At 38.7% G+C, this 26,607-nt stretch overlaps 2 protein-coding genes across 3 annotated transcripts in view; one reads left to right on the forward strand and one right to left on the reverse strand.

Moving 5' to 3' along the window:
- Positions 1 to 10,316, reverse strand: part of ANO10 (anoctamin 10) — a 272,066-nt gene extending 261,750 nt beyond the window's left edge. The window contains exon 1 of one of the 2 annotated variants that reach the window (XM_013981531.2): positions 10,236 to 10,316. The gene's annotated coding sequence lies outside the window, so the exon portion shown is untranslated. Of the gene's footprint in view, positions 1 to 9,999 lie in introns of both variants that reach the window. The other variant, XM_021071718.1, reaches the window with a different exon arrangement.
- Positions 10,484 to 26,607, forward strand: part of ABHD5 (abhydrolase domain containing 5) — a 47,430-nt gene continuing 31,306 nt past the window's right edge. Inside the window, 1 exon segment of the mRNA NM_001012407.1 lies at positions 10,484 to 10,536. Coding sequence (NP_001012407.1) covers positions 10,490 to 10,536 — 47 coding nt within the window. The 5' untranslated portion in view covers positions 10,484 to 10,489.

Here is a 26,607-nt window from a genome sequence, read left to right on the forward strand (position 1 = left end):
AAGATTAATAAGAATTTCAGTTACAAGGAGCATGAGACATCTCATTCTGGATTTGGGGGGTTGAACTGTTAACCTGGCAATCACTTTTCTATCTAGTTTTGGGTGACTGATTTGTTAATGATACTAAAGTAGCAGACAGCAATACACACATTGCATGAACTACTGAAACTGGAAGACACTTATTAACAATCCATTTCCTCACCTGCAGTTGAAGAAATTGTATTAAATCAGAGATGTTATTAAAAAGAGAGGAAGAGGAGTTCCCATTGTGGCTCAGCGGTTTACAAACCCAACTAGTATCCATGAAGATGTGGTTTTGATCTTGCCCCACTCAGTGGGTTAAGAATCTGGGGTTGCCATGAACTGCAGAGTAGGTTACAGACGTGGCTTGGATCTGGTGTTGCTGTGGCTGTGGTGTAGGCAGCAGCTGCAGTTCCAATTCAATCCCTAGCCTGGGAACCTCTGTATGCTGGACATGCGGCTCTAAAAAAAAAAAGAGAGAGAGAGAGGGAGAGAAGAGTAGTTAAGCAACACCTTCAAATTTCAAAGGACAAAGGCCCTAAAGGTAGCCTTAAAGATATCTTCATCAGCACAGATTAAAAAAAAAAAAAAAAAAAAGTCTTCATAAACTGATTTGCAACATCTATTAAAATAAAATAAAAATCCAGAGCGGTTATATTGCCCAAGTCAAATTCCTGAAAATTCATGTGTTGTGAAGCTGCAAGCCAACTCTTCTGCTGCATGCCTTCCTGGATTGCCTGGTCCGTTAATCTCTGTCAGAGTGTTCTATTTTCTCCTAGAAAATTTGCTTAATAACATGGATTGTACTTATGTGGGTATGTTTACCTTGTGATAATCATTATGATCTGTGCTGTGTACTTCAATTTAAAAGAAAACAAGCCAAAAAATAAGTAAATAAATAAAAGAAAACAAGCCTTATTTGAGATTTACTTTCATAAATCATTACCACACTTGATTTTATAACCAGGTCTCTATTTTTCCAATGCTTTCATGGGCTTCTCTATACCCGTGTACCTCTACAGAAAGATGTTAGACCTTGTCATCTGTTGCTTTGTGTATTTTTAGTTGACTTGTGTTCATTTCCTTTCCCCTGTGAAATCTTAATTTCTTGGCCTGCCATTTCTTTTGTAACTCTCCTATATCTAGATAGAGTGGTTGATGGTGTGTTGATAAACCAGCTCTCAATAAAGAAAAAAAAAAAAAAGCCCTGATTTGAAATGATTGCCAATTTCTAGGGTGTAAATACTCCCAAATTCAAAGTCTCACAAGGTTTAACATCCAGCTCACAAAATTCTTTTTTTTTTTTTTTTTAATGGCCACACCCACGGCATATAGAAGTTCTTGGGCCAGGGATGGAACCTAAGGTGCATCTGTGACCTACAATGCAGACGCGGCAACAGCAGATCCTTTAACTCACTGAGCCAGGCCGAGGATTGAACCTGCACCTTCGCAGCAACCCAAGCCACTGAAGTCAGATCCTTAACCCACTCTGCCACAGAAGAAACTCCACAAAATTTGAATATTTAACAGTAGACTCTCATCAATCCACAAGAGCTGGCTCCATAAGCAGTAAGCACTAAGATCATTGCTAGTTTTGCACTGACTCAGGCAGTATTTTCACTAACTACTCGTTCACTCATACCACGACAAAGTTCTTCCAGCTGCAGGCAAACACAATCATAACATATTTCAGTGTGGAATCAATGATGGGTGAAAATTGTTCCACTCTGTGCATCCCTGCAGAGCTCAAGCTAAATAAGCCAATTTGCTGAATTACTTAGAATCAAGTATTTATTGCATTACAAACAGATATTTCCCACTTCTCAGAAAATGTGATAGAGCCAGGTCATCAATTGCTGTTTGTATTCTGCCACAAGCGCAGACTAAACGGAATGGATATTCAATAAACTGTATCAAACTGAAGGATACATTTCCAGAATGGTGAAGGGGTAAATAAACAGGCAACATAAATGTCAAAGGGAATTATGGGTATGAACACTTTCTTTCTGCTACTGTGCAAACCTGCTCCTGATACAAATGTTCAGTGGCATAATGACTACATAGATGAGTTTTGCTCTTGTAAGTTCAAACACAGAAAGGCAACTGACATTTTCAATGTCAACATTTTGGAGGGCAACATTTCCCCTGGCTTATGAGGATGCTTATTATTTCAGCATGGACTGATCAGAAAAAAACAACCAGAATGAAAGGTAAAAGATAAAAATTCCCTCTTAAAAATGTTGATTCTACTGCAAATAAAAATCTAGGACTCTTCTACTATTATTATGAAATGATGTGGAAGGTGGAGGAAAAAGAGGCTTTTAAAATTCTCTCCCCAAATCATCATGACTTCAAATTTCTTGGGGTCAGGGGACATGACCACAAATTGAATGCTAGCCTCTCGGGCTTTGTCCTTCCCTATCCTTCCTGCCTCCAACTTCAGAGACATCTGAGATTGAAATTGGACTGTAACTTCTGTGCTTTTCTTCTCCATCAAAGTTTAGGTTTCCTAAGAAGTCATGAAAAGTATTAGAAAGACATTAGCTGCAAACCAAAACTATAATGAGGTACCACCTCACACTGGCCATCATCAAAAAGTCTACAAACAATAAATGCTGGAGAGGGTGAGGAAAAAAGGAAACTCTACTACACTGCTGGTGGGAATATAAATTGGTACAGCCACTATGGAGAACAGTATGGAGGGTCCTTAAAAAAACTAAAAATGAGTTGCCATATGATCCAGCAATCCCACTCCTGGACATATATCTGGAGAAAACCCTGATTTGAAAAGATATGCTTCTATGTTCATAGAAGCACTATTTATACTAGCCAAGCAACCTAAATGTCCATTGACAGAGGAATGGGTAAAGATGTGGTATACACAGACAATGGAATATTACTCAGCCATAAAAAAGAATGAATTAATGCCATTTGCAACAAAATGGATTGATCTAGAGATTATTATACTAAGTGAAGTTAGAGAAAAACAAATATCATCCAATATCATGTATTATGCAGAATGTGAAAAAAATATACAAATGAACTTATTTGTGAAACAGAAACAGACTCACAGATTTTGAAAACATAGTTATCAAAGGGGACAGGTGGTGGGGACGGATGAACTGGAGGTTTGGGGTTGGCTTATGCACACTGTGGTATATGGAATGATTGGCTAACAGGGACCTGCTGTATAGCACAGGTAACTCTATGCAATCAATATTCTGTGATGATTTACATGGGAAAAGAATCTGAAAAAGAATGGACATCGTTTATGTATATTGTATAGCAGACATCACTATACTGTATAGCAGAAATTATCACAACATTGTAAATCAACTATATTTCAATAAAACTTTGAAAAAAATGAAACCCAATGTATCGATTTGTTTTATGGCTTAAGCTTTTTGAGTTATCTAAAAATTGTTTGCCTGAGTTCTTGAAGATTTTCTCCATTTTTCTAAAAGTTTTATGGTTTTAGATGTTACACTTAAGTCCACGATCCATTTTGGGTTAATATTTGAATAAAGTGAGAGGTTTGGGTCAAAGGTTTACGTTTGTTTGTTGCCTATGGACATCCAGTTGTTCTAGCACCATTTGTTGCAATCACCAACAGTTTTTAATGTATTACTGGGTAGCCTCTTTTTTCTTTTTCCTATTTTTAAAATTGAAGTACATTTGATTTACAATGTTGTGTTAGTTTCAGGTGTACAGTGAAGTGATTCAGTTATACATATACATATATCTATTTTTTTCAGATTCTTTTCCCATATAGGCTATTACAAAATATTAAGTAGAGTTCCCTGTGCTATACAGTAGAGCCTTGTTGATTATCTATTTTATATATAGTGGTGTGTATCTACTAATCCCGAACTCCTAATTATCCCTCCCTGCCACCTTTCCTCTTTGGTAACCATAAGTTTTTTCTTTCTTTCTTTTTTCTTTTTTTGGCTTTTTAGGGCCACACCCATGGTATATGGCGGTTCCCATGTCTGGAATCTACACCACAGCTCTCAGCAACACCAGATCCTTAACCCTCTGAGCAAGGCCAGAGATCAAAGCTACAACCTCATTGTTCCTAATCAGATTCTTTTCTGCTGTGCCACGGTGGGAACTCCCATAAGTTTTTTTTTCAAAGTCTGTGAGTCTGTTTACATTTTTTAAGATAGGCATTTGAATCATTTTTTAAGATTCTACATATAAGTGATATCATATGATGTTTGTCTTTCTCTGTCTGACTTACTTCACTTAATATAATAATCTCAAGGTCCACCCATATTGTTACAAATGGCATTATTTCATTCTTTTTTATGCCTGAGTAATATTCCACTGTATATATGTACCAATACTTGGAGAAAACCATAATTTTCAAAGATACATGTGGAGTTCCCGTCATAGATCAATGGTTAATGAATCTGACTAGCATCAGTGAGAACACGGGTTCCATCCCTGCTCTTGCTCAGTGGGTTAAGGATCCGGTGTTGCTGTGAGCTGTGGTGAGGGTCACAGACGTGGTTTGGATTCTGCGTTGCTGTGGCTATGGTGGAGGCCAGTGGCTACAGCTCCAATTGGACCCCTATCCTGGGAACCTTCATATGCCACAAGTGTGGCTCTAAAAAAAGACAAAAAAAAAAAAAAAAGACAAAATATAAAAAGTTCTCAAAACTTAATAGCGAGAAAATGTGCAAAAGACCTAAATGAACAGAAATTTCATCAAAAAAGATAAACACATGGCAAATAAGCATATGAAAAGATGCTCAACAGCACGAGTCATCAAGGAATTGCAAATTAAAACCATAATGGGACAACACTACCAGCCTATCGGAATGGCTAAACAAAAAATAGAGACAACATCAAATGTTGGTGAGGATAATGGAGAAATTAACTCAATTATATTGGGAACAGAAAATGGTATATCCACTCTGGAAACAGTTTGGCAGTTTTTTAAAAAAACACTAAATTCCAACTATCATATGACCTAGCAGTTACAAATTATAAATGCAAATTCTTGGGCATTTATACCAGAAAAAAATGAAAATTAGGTTTCACATAAAAACCTGTACACAAATGTCTATGGTGGCTTTATTTGTAATATCCAAAAATTGGGAACAACCCAGATGTCCTTCAACAGGTGAATGACTAAACAAAGTGTGGTAATTCAACCATGGAAAACTATTCAGCTATAAAAAAGAATGAACTTTTTGTTCACATGACAAGTATATGAATCTCCGGAAAATTATTCTGAGAGAAAAAAGTCAATCTCCAATGATTACACGCTGTATGATTCCATTTATGTAATACTCTCAAAATGACAAAAATAGAGATAGACTAGTGGTTGCCAGAGGTTAAGGATGGAGGGGTTTTGTGTGTAGGAGAGAAGCAGGTGTGGCTATAAAAGGCAATGGAGGGATTCTTGTGGTGATGGAAATGTTCTATATCTTTATTATATCAACATTAATATTCTGATTGTGACATTGTGCTTTTAGTTTTGCAAAATGCTACCACAAGGGGAAACCAGTAAAGGATACATGGGGTCTCTGTATTATTCTCACAAATGCATGTGAATCGGCAATTATCTTAAAAGTTAAAAAAACAAAACTTTGTAAAATTTTTTTTGTGAAAAAAATTTAACTCAATAAGTCAACTACCTATTTAGCATATGAAATAGCGCATCATACACTGGTGGGGTAAAGGGTTATTACTATACAATATGAGGGTGATTCAATTATCTACTGCTATATGACAATTAATGCAGTGGGTTTAAACAACCACTATTTTATTCTCTCACAATTCTGTGAGTCAGGAGTTCAAGCTCATCTGGGCAGATATTTTAATTCACTTGGTATTGGCTGGTGTCATTCACTCAGCTGATTCAGGTGACAGGTTCACGGGCTGAAAATGTTAAGACTGCTTCACTCACAAGTCTGGTGGCCCTCTCTCCACCTGGATAGCAGAGCTTCCTCACAGCATGGCAATCTCAGGGTAGCCAGACTTTTGCCACAGCAGTTGATTTTCAAAAGGAAATGTATAAATGGGTGAATAACGAAGCTACAGATATCTTTAAGTTCCAGCCTTGGAAATTACAGAGCATCACTTCTGTCACACTCTATTGGTCAAAACAAGCCACAGGTCAGTTGAAGGGGATGAAAAACAGACTCCGATTCTCACTACTGAGAAGTGGCAAAGAATTTGTGGCCATCTTATTCTACCATAGGGGGGCAATTAATTAACTTTTTGAAAAAATATTTTGTGGAAAGTCTTTTTTAAAATTAATTATTTAATTAAAAATAGATATTGAGCTATTCAGGTTTTCCACTGTATCTGGCCAGTTTTGGCAAGTTATGGTCTCTAAATGTTTTATCTTTTTTATCTAAGTTGCCAAATTTATTGGCATAAGCTCTTTGTGATGTTGCCTAGATATATTTCTTATGTTGCTAGGCTCTGTAGTAATATCCTCTTTTCTAAACCTGATATTATTTACTTGCACTTCTTTTTCCTTTGATCAGTTAGCTGGAATTTATCAATTTTATATCAAAGAACCAACTTTTGGCAATTTCATGGATTTTTGCTTTTTCTACATTTGCTCTGGAGCACTTTGCATATTAGTACATATAGATTTACCTCATTTTTCTTAATTGCTACCACAGTATTTCATATCATGGGAGAGGTGGTTTACAGGATTTTATTGAATCACAGGCATCCTTATTAAATTTTCTTTGGTATTAGAATACTGGGGGGAAACACTTTTATATGTCTCTATCTGCATGTGAGAAAGGCCAGACCCCCAGAAGTTAAATTTCTGGACCAAAGGGTACATTAATCTTACACTTTTAACAGGTAACTCTCAAACAATTTTCCAAATGGCTGTTATCAATTAGCACTCCCGCCAACTGGGTTGAAACGTTCTCCACTAACCCAAGTTCTTGCCAATATTTAGAACTATGAGCCTTTTTCATTTATATTATCATGGTTTCAATTTGCATTCCCTTGATTACAAATGAGTGTGAGCATCTTCTGGCTGTTTATGGCCTGAGAGAAAACTGCGGGAATATTTTTTTACTGTTTTCTCAACTTTTCTTTATAAATTGAAGAGATTAAACCATGGTTTTCTAACATGGCCAGATTTTCCTGGTCCATCCCATATTTTTGCATTGTGCTTCAGTATCATTTTTCACACAGATGTTTCAAATTTGGATGTGGTTAAATTCATCACTCTTTTCCCTTAGGGCCTGGCTTTTGCATCTTGCTGAAGGTCTTTTATCAGGTTCTGAGAGTTCAAGTGACATTAGCTAGTCAGAGTCTTGTATCTATGGGGGGCAGCGCCAGCCCTGAGCTCTAGAATCTAGCCCCTAGAAGAACATGCTCCTCTTCCCCTACCCCACAATGGTGGAGCTCTCTACCATTCATGCTTTACTCCAGACTTTAACAGCCATTCTGTCACGCAACTCCTATGCTCACCCTCCACACGCACTTTGAAAATGACAACTTGGAATCACAGAACGTTAGAAGAGACCTTGGGGGAATCATCTAGTCTCAAACTCTCATTCTCATAGATGAAGACTATGAGATTGAGACCCTGCTGTCTAACATGGGAGCATCAGCCACACAGGGCTTTTAAAATTTAAATTAATTAAAATTGAAAATTCAGTCACACTGGCTAAATTTCAAATGCTCCATCGATACATGTGGCTTGTGGTTACTAGAGTAGAAACTGGGGATTTAGAACATTTCCATGGTTTTATTTAAAGGGCAGTCTGCTAACTAGCAGCAGCAGGAATATAGGCGTCACTGGGAATCAGTTAGAAAAAGAGAATCTCAGGCCCCACCCCAGACCTACAGAGTTAATCTGCCATTTAACAAAATCCACAGGAAGTTTGCATGCAGATTTGAGTCTGAGAAGCTCTAATCATGTGGTCCCTCCCCCACCCCAACCCACCAAGATCAATAGCTGATTGGTACCAGCCCCCTCCCCGATCCAGCTACCATTTACCTTTACATCCCATGTCCTTATTTCCCTGCCACGCTTGCTTTCTTACTGTTAAATTACAGAACTTTATAAACATTTATAGTGCAGCCAGGCCATAGAAGTCCTCAGAAAATCCTCCATCCCTCATTCTCATTCTTGTTTGCAAGTGCTAGCTTGGCAGATTTATGATAAAGGCCCAGACTCCTATGATGGCTATGGTATTGTTCAGCCTTTCCCCTGGGGAATCACTGCTGAGGGGGGCTAGAAATTAAAGACAACCTTGAAATTTTCGGGAGTTCCCTGGTGATACAGTGGTTAGGACTTAGCACTTTCACTGCTGCAGGTTGGGTTCAATCTCTGGCCTGGAAATAGAGATCCCACATCAAGGCGCTGCACACCACAGCTGATAAATAAATAAATAAATAAAAGCCAACCTTGAAACCAACGAGGCACCAGTCATCAATCATATGGTAGCACCAGTCATCAGTTCTATGGTACACTTGATCTTGGTTGTATAAGAGAAGCATTAGTTCTTTGGACTCTACAGCTCCAAGGTAGAGCATGCAGAGCAGGCCATGTATTCGCCTTGAGGGCTCAAATTAGGCTGATCCCCCAAAGTAAGTACTGCTTAATCAAGGTAATTGGTTAGCACATTGCCAAAGAGAAACTGATTTGGAAATAAGGCACCAGGTTGGCCTGGAATTCAGGGAGGTCTGCTCTCAGGGCATACAGGGAGACAGTGATAGAGATGATCTGGCCTAAGCAGTGATTGAGGCTGGTGTAGAAGGAGCTGTCCAGGTACAGGTTGCATCAATAGATGTTGGCCTCATTTTCTCCCAGGAAGACATAGTCCAAAGGCTCCAGGGTGGTGTGGAAATGTGGATAGAGCATCAGGGTTCTTTCACTGCTGGCAGCATCCTGAGGGCTAGGCAGATGGTTGATTCCAGTTTCAACTTCTTGCCAAAGTCAAAGACAACTCCTCTACCAGCAACAAGATGAAGCCTGGGCCAGAGCTACCCCCAGATTTGCAGAAGATCATGAAGTCCCATAGCCCTACACACTGCACTGTCAATTTCTGGATAAATATCAGTACCGGATCAATGATTTTTTTAAAACTGTGCAGTAGCCACAGGCATCTATGAGAGCAGACTCCATGTCCAAGACTTCTGAGGGTGCATACTCTCTAGTCCAGTTTTCTGAAGGTGCTGCCATAGTTGCTGTCACATTCTTAGGTTTTGATACTAGAATCAGCACCACTGGATTGGGACTGTACTCTATGCAGGAGAGTCCACAATAACCAGTTTGGCCCATATAGAGAGTGCCGCCAGAAGGATATGATCTGATAGATGGAGATGGTATGCCCAAGGAATTATGAGTTGCTTTCCCACCCCCCACTAAATCACAGAAGGCACCACCCCCATCCTAAAGGAACTTTTAGTGTAGTTGGAAGAATATTCAAAAATGTCCATTAAAAAGCCATAACAATTAGACAAGTCTGAAAATCTGAGTACCAGATAAGTGACATATAGTTTGGATTATTGGGACTCGGAGGAGAGAAAAAGGGGCTGCAGTGACAGAGAAGAGTTAGGAAGAGTGATGAACTGTGTCTAAAACAAAGCATAATATATTAGCGTAGGTTCCTTTAAGGCACAAGCCCTATTTCAATTCACTGTTTCTCAGTGCCTAGAACAGAGCGGGCACTTAGCAGGCGAAAGGTAAATACAAATTAATGACTAGTAGAGAGTGATGCAACTACAAAAGCAGGTAGAAGCTGATGAGGAAGACTCGAAAACAGGTCAAGCGTTGTTGCTATTTACATTAGCGATCCCCTTCAAGAACTCTAAGTACCGAAATGCTGACTCTTTACCTTCTCCTAGGTGCATAGAGCGTGGGGTGGACGGAAATTGCTGGCTTTGGTCATCATTGTAACCCCAGCGCCTGGAGCAGTGTCCCGCACATTGGTGAATATCGAATGACTGAGTCCTAGGAGTCGCCCTCTCCCCTTAGCCACCCACCTGTAGGAAAGGGCCGGCCGCAGGCCACAGCTCCTTCATCAAAGCTTTTCCGTTCGCTATTGCAGCAACTATCGAATACTACCTTGGCTCTTCAGCGGAAGGTAGCGCCTCAGTCCCGAGGGAAATGCTAGGTACCCGTCCAGTGTCCAGCACGTGACAATAAGTATCAGAGAATGAGGCATTAATACAGTCATTATGGAAATTAGTTACCACCTAACTCAACCAGGGAGTCTCACCGGTTCCTCCAGGCTGACAGTCTTGCGCAGCGACCGCACCAGAGCGCGTCAGACGGGATGACGCAGGCGTAGCTGGCGGGTGGGGCGGGATAGCTCTCCAGCGCACGCGCGCGGCCGCACTGCGAGGTCAGGCCAGAGGACAGTCGACGCATGCGCGGCCCGCGGGCTTAAGGGCGGCTGCAGCCCGGCGCATTCCAGTCGGCCTGTCAGCCGGCTTTGGGGTGCGGCCTGACGGCTGCGCGGCGACTGCGGCCATGGCAGCAGAGGAGGAGGAGATGGACTCCGCGGATGCCTGTGAGAGGTGAGGGCGGCGGAGGCCGCGTGGGGGTTCGGGAGCGCGGGCACCCCCGAGGACTCTAACCTATCTGGCCGCTCTGGAGTCCGACCCCGGTACGAGTCCGCGCGGAGCCCGAAGGAAAAGCTCTCACCCCGGCGGGCGCCCTTCGGGTCTGAGTGTGACCCCAGCCGCGCCGAGACGCTCTTGACCTCCGCGCGGGGGGCCGCCCGCGAGGTCAAGGAAGCGGCTCCGCGGGGCGAGCGGCAGGGGTGGCACTTGGACGCGGGCTGGTGGTCCACTGAGGTCTCTTTGGGACCAGGGACGGCTGCGGACCCCAGCCCTGCCCCAGCGCGGCAGGCGGGGTGAGCGGCGTCCCAGCCCCTAGCTCGGGCAGGGGAAACGGCCGACTCCTTCTGTCCTCTTCTTAGCGCGGCTTCTGTCCTCAGGTATGCGCTGTGCTCAGTCCAGCCCGGGGGAGAAAGAAAGTGCCGCGAGGCTAACCCTCTCCGGAGCCTGGAGGAAGTGGTGGCACTTCCTACGGGGCAGTGTCCTAGTTCACGGCTAAAGCCGCGGGTCACAGGGGGTTGTGGGGAAGGAGGAGCCCAGAGTGGGGGAAAGGGGCTCGGGGATGTCTTTAGGTTTCAGAAAATGTTTAACTTACACTTTATGAAAAGAACGTTAACACGGTATGGATAGCCAGTTCACAATCATCTCTCAAACGGAGATGATTTCATCCTTTGGTTCCAAGTGTTCTGGTGTTACAGGAGAAAGGTGTATGTTTGCTTTTCAGAAGACACGTGTGTAGGAAACTTCATGGAAGTGGGAGGACAGAAGTCTAATAGGAAGCTTTTTTTTTCCTTGAGATTTTTATTTTATTGAAGTATAGTTGATTTACAATGTTGTGTTTCAAGTGTAGAGCACAGTGATTCAGTTATGTATACTTTATGTGTTATATAAAATATACTTAAAATATATAAAACTTATAAAAATATGTGCTTTATCAGATTTTTTTCCATTATAGGTTATTGCAAGTTACTGAATATAGTTACCTGTGTTACTTGTGTGTTATGGAGTAGGTCCTTTTTGTTCTTTTTTTTATATATTATAGGGTGTATCTATTAATTCCAAAGTCCTAATTTATCTCTCACCTTGTTTTACCTTTTGTTAACCATGTCTGTTTTCTTTGTCCTTAAGTCTCTGTTTTGTAAATATATTCATTTCTGCCATTTTTTTAGATTCTAAATATAAGTGATGTCATATGATACTTGTCTTTAATTTCCTTCACTTAGTATGGTAATCTCTAGGTCCATCCATATTGCTGCAAATTGCAGTATTTCATTGTTTTTTATGGCTAATATTCCATTGTGTGTACACACACAACACACCTCCCATATCTTCCTTATCCATTTATCTGTTGATAGACATTTAAGTTGCCTCCATTTCTTGGCTATTGTGAATAGGGCTACTATGGACATTGAGGTTCATATATCTTTTTGAGTTAGGGTTTTCATCTTTTCTGGTTGTAAACCAAGGACTAGGATTGCTGGATCATATGCTAATTATTTTTAGTTTTTTAAGGAACCTCCATACTGTTTTCCTTAGTGGTTGTACCAATTTACATTCCCATCAACAGTACAGAAGGTTCTAATGGGAAGCTTTTTCATATACAAATATAAGTTTAAGCAAAAAAAAAAAAAAAAAAGGAGTTCCCTGTAGTGGTGCAATCCTGGCCTTGCTCAGTGGGTTAAGGATCCGGAGTTGCTGTGAGCTGTGGTGTAGGTCACAGACGGGGCTTGGATCTGGTGTTGCTGTGGCTGTGGCTGTGGCTGTGACTGGCAGCTGAAGCTCCGATTAGACGCCTAGCCGGGAACCTCCATATGCCCTAATAAGCAAAAAAAAAAACCCCAAAAAAACAAATATACTAAGTTTATATGAATCTTTTCTACCTATAACTTCATACAGTTGTCAGTAGATGAATAGCAGTTAATTAGGGGAAAAATTAAATTGCTGTGAACATTACTGCCTTATTTCTCAAGGTTAGTCATTTATATTGGAAAGTAAATAAACTTCTGTGCTTCCCCCCATATGTGTTTAATATTTTGACAATTCTAGTTCAGATGTTGGGAGAAATTTGCATATGAAATAACCTAAATGACAGACGATAATGTGGAATACCATGATAGACAGGAGTATTTGGAAAGAAGGGAAAATTGTGAAATATTAGAAATTAGGTTCTTCGCTGGAGTTTTGTTTATATGATAAATAGGTCTGTTGTTTTGGTTTGTTGATGAACTTCCTTGTCATATTGAGGTAAGATGCTGAATGTCATGTGAACACAAGTAGGAACTTGTAGGAAGTGGGAAGCTTGTTACTACCTAGTTTGTGGCAGCATTTTTGGCTCTGAGACTACTTTTATGAGACTCTTTGGCTTCATGTTGTTGTGGGGCTTGGGAGTCCAGGGCACAACTGTGAAAGGAGTTCATGGTTTTGGGTGATAGCAGGAGATCACTGGGTACAGATTGTAAAACATCCTTAGCCCCTTGATGAGATGGATCACCTTGGACTCTTGCCAATACACTTGATCATTATACAAGCTGGTATGGCCTTCTGAACCATACTAGGCAAGTACCTGTTTGTGCTGGGTGTTCCCTAATGTTCATATTAAACCTAAGGTTGACCTTGTGTGCTCAGTATTACTGTTCCCATTTTTCAGTTGGGACTGCAACTGGGACTACTGCTAGTGCCCCATCAGCAAGTAAGAGGGATAGAGTGGATCCCTCTAGGTGTTTGGATGTAGTCTAAGGAGTTTTCCCCATGTTTTTTGCTGCCTCTCACTGAGATTGGGCCTAGTAGAATGTTTGGTTCTTGTTTCTCTTGCTTATTCTACTGACACTTCACTTCATTATTTAATCCTTCATTGATACAGAGGTCACTTTAAATTTTTGTTTGTTTTTGTTTTTCTAGGGTCACGCCCACAGCATATGGAAGTTTCCAGGCTAGGGGTTGAATTGGAGCCACAGCTGCTGTCCTACACCACAGTCACAGCAACTGGGGATCCAAGTCACATCTGCAACCTACAGCACAGCTCATGGCAGTGCTGGATCCCCAATCCACTGAGCAAGGCCAGGGATCGAACCCACATCCCCATGGATACCAGTCAGATTTGTTTCTGCTGCACCATGACAGGAACTCTTAAATTTTTTTAAATAGGTTTATCAATAGTAGAACTATCCCAAGAGTCAGGTGTATTGTGGGAAAACTGAAGTCTTGAATTAAGTTTCCTATTAAGTTCAGATTTAGATGGGGAGATGACATTAACAAAGGAAACGGTTATAAAATGGTCCTCTGAAGGCTTTTTGGAGTATATGATTCTTGTTGTTTCCTTTATAACTTTCTTAAGTGAATACAGACATGCCTAAGGAGCCATTTGGCTTTCAACATCTAACCATTTTCAGTTGCAGTGCAATTGAGAAAGCTAAATGTAACAAGAGTTGGGTGTACTTCTGTGAATTGCTGCAAAGTTATCCCAGAGAATGGTTTTTGTTTTTTTTTTTTTTTTGTCTTTTTTTAGGGCTGCACCCCCAGCATATGGAGGTTCCCAGGCTAGGGGTCTAATCGGAGCTGTAGCCACCAGCCTACGCCACAGCCACAGCAATGCCAGATCCGAGCCACGTCTGCAACCTACACCACAGCTCATGGCAATGCTGGATCCTCAACCCTCTGATCGAGGCCGGGGATTGAACCCGAAACCTCATGGTTCCTAGTCGGAATCATTAACCACTGAGCCATGACGGGAACTCCCCAGAGAATGATTGTCAGTTGCGTTTAGAGGAAAGTTGTAATGGAATTGCTGTTACAGTGTAGACCATAGAATAGGTAGTTTGCAGTGGTGGTCTGGAGTTATTGCTAAATTTTCAGGAAGTTTCCCAGCCATTGGCAGCTTGAACTCAGCCATGGTGGGATTGAACCCACGTCTTCATGGATACTAGGTGGGTTCGTTACCACTGAGCCACAATGCAAACTCCTCTTCTTCCCACTTTCTAAATGTATTTTTCTCCAAGATTGTATCTCCATCTATGTTTTCATTTTTGCCTTGTTTACTCACACTCTTTGAACTATCCTCTCTGTGGAGAGGGCTGAAATCTCAGGATGGAGCCTCTTCAGTAGTCTAGTGATGTTTCTAGATTCACATGTTTGCAATTGAATCCTCAAATGTAACATGTGAGACCAGGATCTCATCTGCACCTCATTCCCCTCAACTAAGTAATACAAAAAGCTCAGTTCTTCCTCCTGATGGCCCTGTTTTTATTACTTAGTTATTTAGGTTCTTATGGTCATCCAGGTTAAGAACTCAGGCACTATCTTTCCCCGACCCCCTTCATTGCTCCAAATACCAAATCTTTTACCAAGTTTAGTAGGTTCCAAGTGCAACATCACCTTTCCATTTCCACTGTCACCTGGGAACCACCTGGTTTAGACCCATGTTACTCCCTTTTCTGGGTTATTGCACGCTTTGGTAACATGTTCTGTTCCTTTTCTTTCAATATAACTTATTTTATAAGTTACTTCTATATCCCCAAGAGGAACAATCTTGTTTGTAGCAAAGCTGCTCAGTGGCTTTATTTTATGTCCTCAGCCTTCAAAGCCCTATCTTTGGAGTCTTATTTCCTCCCTTGGGCTCTAGCCAAGCTGTATCTTTCATTGTTTCCTAAACATGTTCCTTACTAACCTCCTGTTTCCTCGTAACTTGGTTCAAGTTGTTTTCTCTGACCCAAAACAGATTATCTCCCTTCTCTAAAGGTCCATAGGTTTTTCTTGAACTTTCTTTGTGGCACCTATACCATGTTTTATAGTATAGTTTTTGTATTTGTTTTGTCAGCTCATTGAGGACAAAGCTTTTTATCTTACTCAGATGTCTGGTAGAGCCTAAAGGGACTTTATAAATAGAAAGCTTCAATAAATTTTAAAGAATTAAACACTTCAACTATTGTAAACTTATGCTGACACAAACATTAAGATCAAAAACTTAGTACTTGATTAATCATTTTCTATTTTTGACTTAAGTTTTTTCATCCTGAGATATCCAGAGGACATTAGAAGATATATAAGAAATTCAAAGTTTCAACTTGACTAGGGCAAGTTTGAATAATAAGAATCATGAACTTAAATTGTATTGAGGAGGTTGGAAATATTCTTTTCCTTGACCTTGGATAAACCAACAGGGAACCATGCTTCAGTATTTTGCATTACAGACCAGGAAATGCAGATTTCAGTCCTGTGACAAAGAACTTAAGATTTTAAAATCCCATGGATGATACACTTAGTAAAAGCAACATTGAATAATATATTTAAGAATTACAGGTATCTCTAAGTGGGTCCTTATGTATTTGACTAATTTTATTTTTAATAGCCATTTAGAAATAGTGTATCGCTTTTTAGTCTTAACTCCATAGTCCTATGATTTCTTCTCCTGATTGTGAATCATTTTTTAAAAAGTGTAGAAAGGTGATTTTATTAAACCTCATTATTCAGTTTGAGACTTAGAGTTTTTAATTTTTATTTTATCTAGTGGATGAACTTATTTTGAAATTAATGCAGAATGTCAATTGAATTTGTTAAATGAGTAAATCTAAAAGTAACTTGTAGATTCTTTGATTATATATATGTTGTTGATGCTCTGACTGATTCCATTATGGTTTGTTTACTGTAGGAGAGAAAGTAGGAGACAACTGGTAGAAAATATTCCTAGCACATGGCTATGTCTAAACACCTATTCTCCAACTCTAAGTCTTTAAAAGTTACAAGTTAGGAAGGTAACATTTAAAAATTGTATAAATTAAAAAAAAAATAAAAAAATTATAGAAAGTGTAAAAAAGTAAAAATTACGGGTTAGAAATGAAAAAAAGTTAAAAGAATACTAATTAATGTGTTAAAATATATTAGAGGACCTGTGTTGTCATTGATCTAATGGTTTTGGTAATTCAATCACTAGTATCATTTATTTAAAATGACATGTTAGTCACTTAAATTATGATTGTGTGGGACATACTCTTTTTCTTTCTCTTTTCCAGGATAGGATTTAAGAAGTCATTTCCCAGGAAAGGAGTTCTTGATTTGCCCAAGTGTGATAATTTTCATTTTGGAAGTTTTCAGTCATTTGTTAGTTGAGGAATTATTTCAGAGGAACATGTATATTCATACTTCTAATAAATTAGGATTTTTTTTTTTTTTTTTGCTTTTTAGGGCTGCACCCGCAGATGTGGAGGTTCCCAGGCCAGGGGTCTAATCAGAGCTACAGCTGCCAGCCTACACCACAGCCACAGTAACACTAAATCCCAGCCATGTCTGCAACCTACACCACAGCTCACGGCAATGCCGGATTCTTAACCCACTGAGTGAGGCGAAGGATCAAACCTGCGTCCTCATAGTTACCAGTCAGGTTCATTTCTGGTGAGCCACAATGGGAGCTCCTTGAAGATTTATAATAAAAATCAAAACCTCATAGTTTAAATAAGGTAGAATACTGTGCTTAAAGCACTTAGAGAAGTTTATACAGAGAAATAATAAAGGTAGTTTTTCTCTCTTGACAGTATTAGTATAGGGATGGAGACCATTTTAAACAAAATTGTAATATAATGAAATTCTCTTTACTTATAACCTAATTCGAAATGTTATTTAAGTGGCCAAGAGTGTGTGGAAATTGGAAATTGACCAGACTTCGGTATATTTTCTTCAGAAAACTTTGAAACCTCTTTCACTGTTTCACAATATTTGCAGATTGTGCAATTCAGATTTAGTAATACTATAGATAGTCAAATGCCTTAGAGAACAAAATAAGAACTACCAGGAAATTTAAATGTTGATGGCCTTAGATACAATGCTAATAAATTTTTTTAAAAAAAGATTATATTGAAATTTAGAGGAAAAAATTCAGTTTTATCTCTCAAACTTGGGACACTTAAAATCAGATTCTTAATAAACTCTGTTAATGGTAAGCACATCTTGTTTGGCTTTCCTTAGAGTTTCCACCTCTAGTGTAGCGTTTTAAGGCATTTCTTATTCAGAAGTCTGCTCACTAAAAAGATTCTTCATATCTATTATAGGTTATAAAACACGATTATTTGGCTTTTTGATTAGAAGCTTTAGGGTTTAGATACTCAGCCTTCAGTTCTCAACTCTTGGGGCTGTGTAGAAAATCTTGGGTGAACATCAGTAAACCTTCCTGTTGTCATAGATGTAGTCCCTATAATGAATGGCTTATCTTTATATTTGACACTTTTGTGTCTTCTGAAATTAAGGCCTCGGCAATGTGTGATGGTGTTTATTGTTTATCTGCTTAAATAAATCACAGAACTTAATTTTTGCTTTTGGCTTTATTTTCCAAAATTCTGAGGAGGCAGCCCTGTATCTTGTTCACTGTATTATAGCTACGGTGACTTTTATTTTTACTTTGGATTTTATGACCTTAGAATTATGATTGGATATCTGACAGCTGTAGTCTTGTGTCTTTTGTTCCAATCTCATGTCCTTAGTTCCAGGCTTCCACAGACTAATCCTAGAAATGCAGAACAACTTTGAATGGCATAGGAGATCTTATGGAAGAGTTAGAGGGTTTCTTTGAAGGTGAGGTCAGTTTACCCCAAGACAGGAAGTGACATTGGATGGGTGTTTTAGAGGGTTAAAGCAGTGGAAGTGGGAAGTTTGCAGGGACTTGTGAACAAAGCATGATCAACCACAGAATGGAAAGGCTAGACCCCTGCTTTTCACTCTTTAAAAATGTTCTTTTGAAACTATTATGTGCCTAACACTCAGTCCTGTTGAATAAGAAGTGAAGGCAGTTTATATAAAACATTGTCATCTGGTAGGGCAAAAATTGATTAGACAAGAAACATTATTGGGACTTAGGGGAGAGAGATGTCTTTACAAAAGTTCCATTAACAGCGAAAAATACTATGTTTTGTTAAATATAGATTTTTCAGTTTAAATATATTTTAGAAAAATTCAACTTAAAAATATCTCCTTGGATGAAAAAGCTGCAGTAGAAATCTGGAGAGTATTGGTGCCTCTTAGGGTTGAAGAGCCCTAATTTTTAATGTTTAAGGCAGTAGCCTTGCAAACATGAAAACATTATTTTGCCCCTTCTCTTTAAGTTAAGCCCATCACTGGGAGGCAAAATGCAGGAAAAGACAATTCTATCCTTTGACAGTTGTTTTTGGGGTTCTTCTGTGGCATAGTGGGTTAAGGATCCAGCAATGTCACTGCAGCAGCTTGGGTCACTGCCCTGGTACAGATTGGATCCCTGGCCTGGGAACTTTCGCATGCTGTGGGCAAGGCCAAAAAAAAGAAAGAGAGTTGGTTTTGTGATGAGTGGCAAATAAGTGAAGTAGGCAGGATTCCTTTATTACCAGGTAACATATCACATTTTAAACTCCAGTGCCTTGCACATCATATGTATTCAGAGATTGAATTGTTTTTCAATCTCTCTGTTTTAAGACTGAAACTAAGATTGTATTTCTGTTTTCCTTGCCTCAACATGTCTGATGTGAGTGGGAACAACAGTTCAGCTCACTTTTTGTTGTTTTATTGTTACTGATCTCTAATTCTCTTTGGCAAAGAACTGTGCTATTATTTGGAGGATACTTGTTTAAGAAAATTAATGAGATTGAGTTGTAAGTAACTTTCTATTGATACTAGTTTATATATTTGTGGCCAAACATGGACATTCATGACCATCTGATCAAGGACTTTTTTTATTTTAAACTCCAAAGAGTATGAGATTCTTTTTAATTGCTTAACAATTGAAAAAATTGTCGAATAAATTGAAAATTTCATTGCTAAAGCCTTGAATTGCTTTTCCTTGATAATTTGTAATTGGGTATATATATATATATATATTTATCAATATAATAGGTTTATATATTTACAAATTAATATTAGTAACGTTTGACATCATCTTTATCTTTGGTAATAAGTTATAGAGAACACTTGTTGGGTATGCCTAGAGGTCTTATCTCCTGTTAATCCAGAAGATTTGAAACTGGCAGCAGAAAACAATAGAGTTGAGTCTTATTATAATGTAGGCTATTAGGGATCTTCTATCAATCTTTTTTATTATTGAGGTATAATTAACATACACCATTATATTAGTTGCAGGGGTATAACATAATGACTTGATATTTTTGTATATTGCAAAATGATGATCACAGTAAGTCTAGTTAACATCTGTTGCCATGCATAGTTACAGAATATTCTTGTGATGAGAACTTTTAAAATTTAATCTCTTAGCAACTTTCAAATATGCAGTACAGTGTGATTAACTATAGTTGCAATGATGAGCATTACATCCCATGACTTATTTATTTTATAACTGGAGGTTGTACCTTTTTTTTTTTTTTTTTTCATTGATACTAGTCAGGTTCTTTTTTTTTTTTTTTTTTTTTTTTTTTATTTATTTATTTTCCCACTGTACAGCAAGGGGGTCAGGTTATCCTTAGATGTATACATTGCAGTTACAGTTTTTTCCCCCCACCCTTTCTTCTGTTGCGACATGAGTATCTAGACATAGTTCTCATGCTATTCAGCAGGATCTCCTTGTAAATCTATTCTAGGTTGTGTCTGATAAGCCCAAGCTCCCGATCCCTCCCACTCCCTCCCCCTCCCATCAGGCAGCCACAAGTCTCTTCTCCAAGTCCATGATTTTCTTTTCTGAGGAGATGTTCATTTGTGCTGGATATTAGATTCCAGTTATAAGTGATATCATATGGTATTTGTCTTTGTCTTTCTGGCTCATTTCACTCAGGATAAGATTCTCTAGTTCCATCCATGTTGCTGCAAATGGCATTATGTCATTCTTTTTTATGGCTGAGTAGTATTCCATTGTGTATATATACCACCTCTTCCGAATCCAATCATCTGTCGATGGACATTTGGGTTGTTTCCATGTCCTGGCTACTGTGAATAGTGCTGCAATGAACATGTGGGTGCATGTGTCTCTTTTAAGTAGAGCTTTGTCCAGATAGATGCCCAAGAGTGGGATTGCAGGGTCATATGGAAGTTCTATGTATAGATTTCTAAGGTATCTCCAAACTGTTCTCCATAGTGGCTGTACCAGTTTACATTCCCACCAGCAGTGCAGGAGGGTTCAGGTTGTACCTTTTGACCCCCTTCATCCATTTTGCCTACTCTCCACCTCTGGCAACCGCCAGTTTCTTTTAGCTATGAGTTTATTGTTGTTTTTAAAGATTTCACATGTAAATGAGATGATATGAATTTGTCTTTCTCTCTCTCTGACTTATTTCACTTAGTATATTAACCTCTAGGTTCATCTATTTTGTGCAAATAGCAAGGTTTTTTTATTTTTTATTTTTTTATTTTTTTGGCATTTGGCTTTTTAGGGCCACACCCACAGCATATGGAGCTTCCCAGGCTAGGGATTAAATTGGAGCTGTAGCTGCTGGCCTACACCACAGCCACAGCAACACTGGATCCATGCCGAGTCTGTGACCTACACTATAGCTCATGGCAACACTGGATCCTTAACCCTCTTAGCAAGGCCAGGGATCAAACCTGCATCCTTATGGATACTAGTCGGGTTTGTCAGCCACTGAGCTGCAATGGGAACTCCCAGTTTTTACGGCTAAATAATACTCCGTCATACATACATGGCATATTTTTTCACCATTCATTTTTTTTTTTGTATTTTTAATTTATTTTTATTACCATTCTTTTTTTTTTTTTTCCTGTCTTTTTGTCTTTTCTAAGGCTGTGCCCACGGCATATGGAGGTTCCCAGGCTAGGGGGTCTAATCAGAGCTGTAGCCACCAGCCTACGCCACAGCCACAGCAACATGAGATCCGAGCCGCGTCTGTGACCTACACCACAGCTCAGGCAACTCCCAGATCCTTAATCCACTGAGCAAGGCCAGGGATTGAACCCACAACCTCATGGTTCCTAGTCAGATTCGTTAACCACTGAGCCACGATGGGAACTCCTACCATTCATTTTTTTTGATGGACACTTATGTTGTTTCCATATCTTCTCCATTGTAGTAATGCTTTAGTGAACTTGGAGGTGCATATATCTTTTCAAGTTAATATTTTTGTTAAATACCCAGCAGTGGAATTGCTGGATTGTATTGTAGTTCTATTTTTTTGAGGAACCTCCATACTGTTTTCCATAGTGGTTACACCATTGTACATTTCCACCAACAGTGTGCAAGAGTTCCTTTTCTCCATATCCTCTCCAACTTGTTATTTCCTAACTTTTTGATAATAGCCATTCTAACCAGTGTGAGGGGATATCTCACTGTGTTTTTAATTTGCATTTCCCTGATGTTAGTGATGTTGAGCATCTTTATAGGCCTGTTGGCCATCTGTATGTCTTCTTTGATAAAAAGTCTATTCAGATCCTCTGCCCATTTTTTTAATTGGACTGTTTTTTTGCTATTGAGTTGTATGAGTTCTTTATATATTTTGGATATTAACTCTATATCAAATTTATGATTTGCAAATATTTCTCCCATTCAGTAGGTTGCCTGTTCATTTTGTTGATGGTTTCATATTCTATGCAGAAGCTTTTTAGTTCGATGTAGTCCCACTTATTTATTTTTGCTTTTTGTTGTCTTTGCTTTTGGTATCAGATTCAAAATATCAGCGAGACCTGTGTTAAGGAGCTTACTGCCTATGTTTTCTTTTAGGAGTTTTTCGCCTTCAGATCTTCAATTAAAGTCTTTAATCTGTTTTGAGTGTATGAAGATATTGGTCAAGTTTCATTCTTTAGTGTGTTGCTGTCCTATTTTCCCAACACCATTGATGAACAGGACCCCATTGTATGTTCTTAGCTCCTTTGTTGTAAATTAATTGATTGTATATGCATGGGTTTATTTCTGGGCTCTCTATTCTGTTGCATTGTTCTATGTGTATGTGTTTATGCCAATACTATTACTGTTTTAATAACTATAGCTTTGTAATGAGATTTTAAATCAGGGAGTGTTATGTCTCCGACTTTGTTGTTCTTCCTTAACATTGCTTTGGCTATTTGGGGTCTTTTGTGGTACCATACCAATTTGAGAATGATTTATTCTATGTCTGAAAAAATGGTGTTAGAATTTTGATAGGAATTGCATTAAATTATAGATTGCTTTGGGTAATGGGGACATTTTAACAATATTCTTAACAATCTGTCAGCATGGAATATCTTACAGTTTCTTTGTGTCTTCAGTTTCTTTTATCAGTGTCTTTGGGTTTTCAGTGTACAGGACTTTTAACCTCCTTATTTAAATTTATTCCTAGGTATTTTATTCTTTTTGATGAAATTGTAAGTTAGATTGTCTCTCTCTCGCTCTTTTTTTTTTTTTTTTTTTTGTCTTTTTGCCATTTCTAGGGCCACGCCCGCAGCATATGGAGGTTCCCAGGCTAGGGGTCAATTGGAGCTATAGCTGCTGGCCTACACCAGAGCCACAGCAATGCGGGATCCGAGCCGCGTCTGTGACCTACACCACAGCTCACGGCAACGCCAGATCCTTAACCAACTGAGCAAGGCCAGGGATCCACAACTTCATGGATCCTAGTCGGATTCGTTAACCACTGTGCCATGACGGGAACTCCTTTATTGTTTTCTATATGTAGCACCATGTTATCTGCAGATAGAGGCAGTTCTTCTTTTCCAGTTTGGATGCCTTTTATTTCTTTTACTTGCCTAGTTGCACTGGCTAGGACTTCTAATATTGTGTTGAATAATAGGGATGATGGTGGGCATCCTTGTCTTGTTCCTGATCTTAGAGGAAATGCTTTCACCTTTTTACCACTAAGTATGGTGTTAGCTGTGGACTTGTCATATATGGTCTTTATTATACTGAGATTTGTTTCTTCAAACTTTGTTTTTTAATCATAAAGGAATGATGAACTTTGTCAGATGCCTTTTCTATATCTGTTGAGGTGATCATGTGATTTTTAGCCTTCCTTTTATTTTATTTTATTTATTTATTTGTTGTTTATTGTTTTTAATGTTTAGCCTTCCTTTTAATAATGTGCTGTATCACATTGATTTGCAGTTGTTGAACCATTCTTACATCTTTGAAATAAATTTCACTTCATCATGCTGTACGATCCTTTTAAAGTATTGTTGAATTGTTTGCTCATATTTTGTTGATAATTTATCTATATGAATTATCTATGTCCATCAGTGATATTACCCTGTAGTTTCCTTTTTGTGCGGTGTCCTTGTCTACTTTGATATCGAGGTAATGCTTGCCTTATAAAATGAGTTTGGATGTGTTCCCTTTTCTGTTTTTTTGGAATAGTTTGAGAAGGATTGGTGTTAATTCTTCTTTGAATGTTTGGTAGAATTTACCAATGAAGTTGTCTGGTCTCATACTTTTGTTCGTGGAGAGTTTTAAAATTACTGATTTGGTCTCCCTACTAGTAGTCATTCTGTTCAGATTTTCTGTTTCTTCATGATGAGTCTTGGAAGGTTGTAGCTTTCTAGTAATTTATCCATTTCTTCTACGTTTTCTAATCTTTTGGTAAATAATTGTTCATAGTGTATGTCTTACGATTCTTGGTATTTCTGTCCTATCTGTTGTAACCTCTCCTTTTTCATTTTTGATTTTTTTTAAACTCAGTGGATTTTATCATAGTTGTACAACCGTCATCACAACACAATTTTACATTTCCATCCCAAACCCTTCCCCCATCCCCCTAACCTGTCTCCTTTGGTAACCATAAGTTTTGCAAAGTCTGTGAGTTGGCTTCTGTTCTGCAAAGAATTTCATTATATTCTTTTTTAAAGATTTCACATATAAGTGATAGCATACGATGTCTGTTTCTCACTGTGTGATTAACTTCACTTAGCATGATAATTTCTAGGTCCATCCGTGTTGCTGCAAATGCTCTTATTTCGCTCCTTTTTGTGGCTGAGTAATACTCCATTGTGTGTGTGTAGGACATCTTCTTCATCCACTGCTCCGTCAGTCGACATTTAGGTTGATTCCATGTGCTGCAGTAAACACTGGGGTACATGTATGTTTTTCACTAACAGTTTTCTGTGAATAGATGCCCAGGAGTGGGATTGCGGATCATATGGGTCAAATGGTAATTCTATTTTTAGTTTTCTGCGGAATCTCCATACTGTTTTCCATAGTGGTTGCACCAATTTACATTCCCACCAACAGTGTAAGAAGGTTCCCTTTTCTCCACACACTCTCCAGCATTTATTGTTTTTAGACTTTTATATGACGGCCATTCTGTCTGGTGTAAGGTGGTACCTCATTGTAGTTTTGATTTGCGTTTCTCTAAAAATTAGTGATGATGAACATCTTTTCATGTGTTTTTTGGCCCTCTGTATGTCTTTGAAGAATTGTCTGTTTAGATCTTTTGCCCATTTTTTGATGAGGTTGTTTGTCTCTTTGGTATTGAGCTACAGGAGATTATTATATATTATGGAGATTTTTTAATCCTTTATCAGGAGTTCCTGTTGTGGCACAGTGGAAATGAATCCAGCTAGTATCCATGGGGATGCAGGTTCAATCCCCACTGGCCTTACTCAGTGAGTTAAGGATCTGGCGTTGCCAGGAGCTGTGGTGTTGGTCGCAGATGCGTCTCAGATTCCTTGTCACTGAAGCTATGGCAGCAGCTGTAGCTCCAGTTAGCCCTCTAGCCTGGGAAGGATGTGGCCCTAAAAAGAAAAAAAAAAAAAATCCCTCATCGTTAGTTTCATTTGTAAATATTTTCTCCCATTCTGTGGGTTGTCTTTTCATTTTGTTTAGGGTTTCCTTTGCTGTGCAAAAACTTTTAAGTTTAATTAGGTCCCATTTGTTCATTTTTGTTTTTATTGTCATTACTCTAGGACGTGGATCTGAGATGATACTGCTGTGGTTTACATCAGAGAGTGTTCCTATGTTTTCCTTTAATAGTTTTATAGTATCTGATCTTATATTTAGGTCTTTAATCCATTTTGAGTTTATTTTTGCTAGGGAGTGTTCCAATTTCATTATTTTACATGTAGCTGTCTAGTTTTCCCAGCGCCGCTTTTCGAAGGGATTGTCTTTTCTCCACTACATGTTCTTGCCTCCTTTGTCATAGATTAGTTGACCATAGATGCATAGGTTTAATTCTGGGTTTTCTATCCTGTTCCACTGGTATATTTCTGCTTTTGTGTCAGTGCTGTACTGTTTTGATGACTGTAGCTTTGTAGTATAGTCTGAAGTCAGGGAGTCTGATTCTTCCAGCTCCATTTTTCTTTCTCAGGATGGCTTTGGCTATCCTGGGCCTTTTGTGCTTCCAAACAAAATTGAAAATATTTTGTTCTAGTTTTATGAAAAATGCCAATGTTAATTTGATAGAGATTGCGTTGAATCTTTAGATTACCTTGGGTAGTATAGTCATTTATTCTTTCAGTCCAAGAGCATGATATATCTTTCCATCTATTTGTGTCATCTTTGATTTCTTTCATCAGTCTTTTCTAGTTGTGAGAGAACAGGTATTTTGTCTCTTTAGGTAGATTTATTCCTAGGTATTTTATTCTTTTTGATGCAATGGTAAATGGGACTGTTTCCCTAATTTCTCTTTCTGATCTTTCATTGTTAATATTTAGAATGCAGTCAATTTCTGTGTGTTAATTTTGTATCCTGTAACTTTACCAAACTCACTGCTGAGCTCTAATAACAGTTTTCTGGTAGAGTCTAGGATTTTCTAGGTATAGTATCATGTCACCTGCAAATAGTGATAGTTTTACTTCTTCTTTTCCAATTCGAGTTCCTTTTATTTCTTTTACTTCTCTGATTGCTGTGGCTAGGACTTCCAAAACTATGTTGAATAGTCGTGACAAGGATGCACATCCTTGTCTTGTTTCTGATCTTGGAATTCTTTCAGCTTTTCCCCATTGAGAGTGATGTTAGCTGTGGGTTTGTCATATATGGTCTTATTATGTTGAAGTAGGGTCCCTCTGTGCCCACTTTCTGGAGGGTTTTTAGCAGAAATGGGTGTTGGATTTTGTCCAACTTTTTTTCTTAATCTATTGAGATGATCATATGATTTTCATTCTTCAGTTTGTTAATGTGGTGTATCACACTGATTGATTTGTGGATCTTGAAAAATC

This window comes from Sus scrofa, chromosome 13 (assembly GCF_000003025.6).
Source record: "Sus scrofa isolate TJ Tabasco breed Duroc chromosome 13, Sscrofa11.1, whole genome shotgun sequence".
In the NCBI taxonomy this organism is placed as follows: domain Eukaryota; kingdom Metazoa; phylum Chordata; class Mammalia; order Artiodactyla; family Suidae; genus Sus; species Sus scrofa.